A 7060-nucleotide genomic window follows, 5' to 3' on the forward strand; every position below is an offset into this window, starting at 1 on the left:
TGCTGATGCATGAAGGGTTGGTGCTTACAGGCTTTAAGGGTTGGATGACTTCAGGCACACTTTAGTTGAAAAATGTAATGCTGTGATAAGGTAGAAAAAAAGTCAGGATTTATGAGGAAGAAAGAGATCTTACTCTTGGCTGAAACCTAAGAGGGGCCCATCTGCAGCAGTTCAAGCCAGCAGTAAGCCATAAGGACACATGGCTGTGGTTTCATTAGAGATAATAGGCTTGAGTTTTGAGCTGGAAAATAAGTTCATTCCTTAAAGTTTTATAAGTAACATAGCTCCAGCTTCCTCCTGAACACATTCTGGGCTGCTAGCTCTAATATCCCATCTGAACATGATGGCTGAGCTTAACACCCCATAGCCCTGGGTCTGCTCTGGGTAATTCAGCTGAGGCCAAGTAATTACACTGGTCTCTTATGTGGTGAGCAAGCAAGAGCTATTTAACTGCAGTGATGATATGTAAAGTGTATCTCAAGAGCTCCAGCAAGCTGCTGCAGGGAGTCCTGGAGAGTCAATTATCACTTTATATCAGTGTGATTTCACTCCGCCCCTGCAAAAAATCATCCTTGTGATTGCTATTTGGGGTATTTACATGCCAGCACAGTATCAAAGGACATCCTACTGGGTACATGGATACTCTCACTGTCCCTGTCAGGAATAGTGGCATAAAACCTGTAGGATTTGGGCTGTGCTAAAAAGGGAGTACTTGGTGCAGCAGGAAGCTGGATACAGATTGTTCAAGAGCAGCTCCATCTACTCTTGCTACCTGATAAAGCATTTTTCATGCAGTCTATCCCTGCATGGAGTCCAAAACATGTAGTAGACAAAAGCCCCACAGATTTCAATGTGGTTCCATCCTTATTTTGAAAATACTTTCCTGTGTGCTGTGATAAATATTAGGAAGGGAGTTTTTAAGCAAAGTGACAGCCAAATGAAGAGATCTTTCTAACCATCTGTTCTTCCTTTTCTGTTTAACGTGTGTGTTAATTATCCTTTAAAGCCTATGAGATTCTCACAGTAACGAGTGACAGAGAGGATGCAGAAACAAAGGAAAACATCTGGATCATCCTAGAAGGAAAGATGGGCCGCTCAAAGGAATTGCTTATGGAAAACTCCTCCAAGAAAAGGCGATTTGAAAGGTAGTTGGGGCTATATGGTGGTCCAGAAGAACTTGCCACCTTCTTGTGTGTCTCCCACAAATGCCATCTCTTCTCCAGGGTGGTCTAGAGGATTGCATTTTTGCCCTGCTGTTTCTCACCCCCCTTCCAAAAGAAGCCTAATGGCTTCTCACCTGGAAAAAAAGGAAGATGTAAAATTAGTTTCTGATGAGCAGATATAGAACAGGTTTAAAAGTGGTAAGAAAAAGGCATTGGGTAAAAGGAGATGTAGATGATGTATGTGTGTGTGTGTCCCCTTTTGTGTTAGTCCCTCCAGAAGGGGTTCTGGTGGGCTGTGTATTATTTTATTCTGTGTATTTTTGAGCTGGGAGGAGCAAAAGGAAGTTGGAGGTGCTTTTAGCTCCTGGTACAGCATCGCACTGGGATTCAGTGGGAATTGGAGAGAAAGTAAAATTAGCTGGAGGTTAAATGTTGACAGAGCTGCTCAGGTATCACTTTTACAGACAAATATGGGGGCTGAAAGTTCACTGCCATGTGAGAGAAGCCATGGATCAGCCTCATGTGTAGATGAGCCATTGGCACATTTATGTAATGTGGGGCAGATTTGTTCTCCCATGTGGCACAAAAGTGTTCCCAGATGTGAGACAGGTTTGTTTTTAGGGCTCCAAAGATGCTCCAGGGGCTGGAGCAGCTCTGCTGTGAGGAGAGGCTGAGGGAGCTGGGATTGTTCAGCCTGGAGAAGAGAAGACTCCATGGGGACCTCAGAGCTGCCTTCCAATTCCTGAAGGGAACCTCCAGGAAGGCTGCAGAGGGACTTTTCCCACGAGTGTCCAGCCACAGGAGAAGGGGAAATGGTTTGAAAGTGCAGGAGAAGAGGTTGAGGCTGGATCTGAGGAAGAAGTTCTTCAGCAGGAGGGTGCTGAGACTCTGGAAGAGATTGCCCAGAGAAGCTGTGGCTGCCCCCTCCCTGGAGGTGTTCAAGGCCAGGTTGGATGAGGCTTGGAGCATCCTTGTCTGGATGAGAGGTGTCCCTGGGCATGGCAGGGAGCTTGGAGGAGATGAGCTCTGAGCTCCCTTCCCAGCTCAGCCGTTCCATGACTCAATGATTCTACTTTGTTTCAGGGCACAGTATGCCCTTAAGGAGATGGGAATCTCTTCAAAATTATGGACACTCTTGAGGTTCTGTTTCTTTGCAGAAAGGAAAGGTTTTTCTTGTGGTTCTGTTAAGCAAGGTGAAATTATAGCTGATGTCGACTCTGGTGAATGGCTGAGATTTTAAGTGAAACATGAAAGATCAGGAGGAGGTTCCTCCTCACCTTCAGGTGATGGTGTCTACAATGGAGATAAGTACAACATGCTCCGAAGTATTAGTCACAGTCCATCCTTGGAGGCAGGTTGGAATAAGGTCCTGTCCAAGGAGATAACACTAGCACATATAGGGGGGACATGACAGGTAGCCAGACAGGAGGTTGAAAGAGACTTATTGTTTCTCTAAACTGTTTTCAAACTGAACTTCAGGAAGGGTGGCTGAACCAGAAAATTTAATGCATCTATGGTGGGTAGGTGTGTAACAGACAGAGTATCTGTCAAGAATGAATGAGTAAGTTCTGAGGGGAAATTAGTCATCCTTTAGCTTTATCTGTAAGGGGGCAAATTGATTTTGTAGGTGGAAGAGCTCAAGTTTATCCTGGGAAGTCCTAGTGGCAACAATTTAAACTGTCACCCCTAATTGGATAAAACACTAAATTTAAGTATGGAAATGATACTTTTTGTTGAATGACTGTAGGTTAAATCAAATTACTTTAAATGAGGGCTTATCTTCTATCTTCTCTAGCCATGGTTGAATTACTTGGTGTCAATATAAAACAAATCACATCCAGTCTTCAACTGAAACTTCTCCTTGTCTCCTGTAGGGGAGCAACAGACACATTTCAGTTTTCTTCAAAGAATGTTGGAGATATTGCAGCCATCTGTGTAGGCCACTGCCCAAAAGATGGGAAGAAGTCATCTGCAAAAGCTGATGTCTTCTGGCATGTCCAAGAGATTATTGTAACAGAGATGGAGCTTGACAACAAGTAAGTGCCCTCTCATCTCCAAGGAGTGGCTTCAGAAGGGTGTGAGGATGCTGAGCAGCTCCACATGTGTCCTCCTGACCACTGCAGACTCAAGCAATGGGGGAAAGTCTTACCAGATTTTAATCCATTTCTGAAAGCTAAGAACAAGTTGTTTGGTGTCTTGAGTACACACAAGTGCAAGTTGTGAGTGTGTAAAGAGAGCAGTTGCATGTGCAGATCACTTTATGGATGAGCTGGCTTGATGAATCTCCCATCTGTGACTAATTAATGTCTCAGCTTATGGAAAATACCTAGACTGAAATGTAAGGAGTTTGTGGGATGCTCTGCATGGACTGGCCTTTAGGTAAGTTGTAAACAGAGCACCTAGAAAAGGTTTGAGACTGAGACAAAACCTGAACTTCCAGGTCAGAACAGTTTGAATGTGAAACACTACGGGGACAGCCCAAAAAGTCCCCTGGAAAGGTTGCAGCCACACAGCTCAGCTACTCTGAGTCAAATATGACTGAAATCTGCCACAGCTGAAAAATGACCACATCTGAAGGGCTCTGAGCATGTCAGATCCTACACATTTTGGTCTGAGCCCCATCTTTGGAAGGGTTGATGCTCATGACTGCAGAGGGACAGGGACTTTGCCAGAGCCAGAGATCATCTATGTGTTTTCTGTGTTTGCAGAACAAACTCTTCATCATGTAAAATATCTGCAGTGTTAACTGTGGATTTCGTTTCTTCTCCATGATATTTCCATTGCTGCTGAAGATTTTAACTATAAAGAGTTTCTTCCAGCTGAGACAATTGAGTGCTTAAGAAGAAACCCTTGAAAAGTTTTTTTAGAAGCTAAGAGTCTCTCCTAGCAAATTAATCAGACAGCAGAAGAGCCATAATAATATTTGCTGAATGAAAACTCAGTCAGTTACATACTAAGACACATTCTTTCTCCTGGTGGGAAAAAACATGGAACCCTTAAAGTCCAGCTGTGCAATCAGATCCACACATTATCCTCTTCGGGAACATGCTGAAACTGCTGAAATAGCATGTTTTGAAGTGGCAAAAAAACATTTTCACAGAGCCACATCTTTTTTAAGTTGTTTATAATTTAAGAAGGGAGCCAGGAGGTCGCAGTAGAGCTGGGGTTTGCTCTGCAAATGATCCACTGGAGGAGATACCACCCTGAGAGCAAGCGATCACTTCACATATTTCTGATCCTCACCCTGATTCTGATCTGAATGCTCCATCCCACCAAAGCCTGGTCAGGAGACTCTTGCATCAGATATCTCCAGTTCCAAACATCAAAAAAACCACAACCCACTAGTCAAGCCAAAGACCAAGTTAAAAGAATTATTAGATTGCTTCAGAAATAATTTTTGAATTATATTGGGATTTTTGCCTTTCAGTAGTAGACTTTCATATGTGAAAGGGCTGTGTTTAGAAGCCCTTTCCTGCAAATTCCAGGGCTAGGAAAGTCACCTTTTTTTTTCCTTCTTGCCCCTCCTGCAGATTGGCTTGCTCCATTGTAACTCCAGACCAAGAGATACTATATACCCCAGGAAATAAAACTGCAGCGTCAGGCAACCCCTCCACCCCATTTCCATACTGTTTTTTTTCTTAGTGTTGTTTTGTTGGGGGGTTTTATTGTGTCTGAGCCTGGAATTTTGCTCCCACCAGAATCCCTCATTTACAAAAGCTTCTTTCCAGACAAAGGAGTGCCTTACTTTGGCTGCAGAAAAATGTTAGAAGTGTTGGAAGTGCTTAAGCAGCACGGTACAGCTGTGAAATCACAGCAATCCTTCCTCCAGGAAGGATTTTTTTACACACACTGCAATCCAGTTGCAATCCCTCCTGGAGGACCTGCTGCAGATTTGTCAAAGTGTGTGTGGGGAAAAACCAAACCAAACCAAGCCAAGCAAAAAAACCCTCTCATTTTGAAATTATCTGCTTCATTGGAAATTAAATACATGGCTAATTGTGGAGTGCTCCAGCCTCTGGTGGTGCATGAGGTGAGGGGTGATTTATGGATGATGCTCTTTGCTCATCACCAGAGGTAGCACAGCCAAGGGCTTCCCACATCTGGTACTCATCATTCCTCCGCTCCATGTTTTTGTTTTGTTTGTTTGTTTGTTTGCTTTTTGGGTTTTGAGGTTTTTTTGCCTGCTAGGGGTGGTTCATGGGATGTAAAGGAGGAAAGGGATGGAAGGTGGGAATTTAAACCCTCTCCTTCTGAGTTCCTAGCCCTACCTGAGCCATACCACCAGCGAGGAGGATAATTGCTGGTCCCTGCTGTCAGACCAGTTACATTCTGCAGTGATGGGATGCTTGAGCTGCAGGGCTGATTCACCCTTATTCACCCTCCCTTGCTGGGTCTGCAGATGGACATGTCATTGCATGGTGAAAAGAGGTGACAAATGTCCCCCACACCAGCCCCCCTGTGTGCAGGGTGTCTCTGGCTGTCTAGGGAGATGTTGGGGTTTCCAGTTGCAGTTACAGTGTTCAGTCATGGCTGTCCTTCTAGACAGAAACTCTAGTGCTGGCATTTACATGGAAAAGAGGAGGCCCAGGAAGATCAAAGGAATGGAGCAACTTTGCTTTGGAGCCAGGCTGAGAGAGTTGGGGTTGTTCAGCCTGGAGAAGAGAAGGCTGCAGGGAGACCTTAGAGCACCTTCCAGTGCCTGAAGGGGCTCCAGGAAAGCTGGGGAGGGACTTGGGACAAGGGCAGGGAGGGATGGGATGAGGGGTAAATTGTTTCAAAATTGAAGAGAGGAGAATTAGGTTGGACTCTATGATGAAATTCTTTGCTGTGAGGGTGGTGAGACCCTGGAACAGGTTGTCTAGGGAGGTTGTGGCTGCCCCATCCCTAGCAGTGTCTCAGGTCAGGTTGGATGGGGCTTGGAGCAACCTGGGCTGGTGGGAGGTGTCTCTGCCCATGGAAAGAAAGGGGTTTGGAATGGATGAACTTTGATTGTTGGAAAAGCACTAAACCTACATTAATAATGGGCAATTTAGCAGGATAACATGAACCCAACAAAGTGTCCTGCCATGCTATTAAGATGCTGCTGCTTTCCCTCTGGCAGATACTTCTTCAGGTGCAACGTGAGGATCCCTCTGCGTTACAAGAGAAGGGACTACAAAGTCTTTGAGTGTGCCAAGGTGACCGAGAGCTTTGCCAGCAAAGCCCGGAGCTTGGTGCCAGTCAAATATGAGACCATCGTGGTCACAGGCTTTGAGAAGGGAGCAGGGACCGACGCCAACGTGTTCATCACCATCTTTGGGAGTAACGGGGACTCAGGAAAGCGGGCACTGAAGCAGAAGTTCAGGAACCTCTTTGAGCGGGGCAAAACCAACAGGTTTTACCTGGAAACCCTGGAGATGGGGGAGCTGAAGAAAGTCAGGATTGAGCACGACAACAGCGGCCTGGCTCCGGGATGGCTGGTGGAGAGGGTGGAGATCACCAACTCTGCGACAGGAGTGACCACCATATTTCCCTGTGGGAAGTGGCTGGATGAGAACAGGGGTGATGGGTTAATCTGGAGGGAGCTTTTCCCGAGTTACTGAGGAGGGCAGAGCTGCAGGAGGGTTCTGGTCCCTTCCACATGCACTTTTTTTTTTTTTTTTTCTCCTTGTACTGTTTTGTATTGTATTTTGCTTTTTGAGATACAGCCTTTTATATCCGGAGATATCCTTTTTTTTTTTTTGTGCTTCCTTGGTTGACATTTTGTAAAAGTAATGCTGTTTTTTGTAAAGATCATAAAACTGTGAATGAAATAAATACATTTCTCATTTATGGTTAAAAGACACACCTACATAAACTATCCTTTAGCTCTGATGACATCTTCTGCTTTCAGTGCTTTGCCCTGCCAAAGGGATGGG

At 45.0% G+C, this 7060-nt stretch overlaps 1 protein-coding gene across 1 annotated transcript in view; it reads left to right on the top strand.

Moving 5' to 3' along the window:
* LOXHD1 (lipoxygenase homology domains 1) overlaps positions 1 to 6745 on the top strand; it is a 133062-nt gene extending 126317 nt beyond the window's left edge. Inside the window, exons 39-41 of the mRNA XM_030466835.1 lie at positions 1007 to 1145; positions 3038 to 3199; positions 6265 to 6745. Coding sequence (XP_030322695.1) covers positions 1007 to 1145; positions 3038 to 3199; positions 6265 to 6745 — 782 coding nt within the window. The remainder of the gene's footprint in view (positions 1 to 1006; positions 1146 to 3037; positions 3200 to 6264) is intronic.
* Positions 6746 to 7060: the final 315 nt, after the last annotated feature.

Source organism: Calypte anna, chromosome Z (genome assembly GCF_003957555.1).
Source record: "Calypte anna isolate BGI_N300 chromosome Z, bCalAnn1_v1.p, whole genome shotgun sequence".
In the NCBI taxonomy this organism is placed as follows: Eukaryota; Metazoa; Chordata; class Aves; order Apodiformes; family Trochilidae; genus Calypte; species Calypte anna.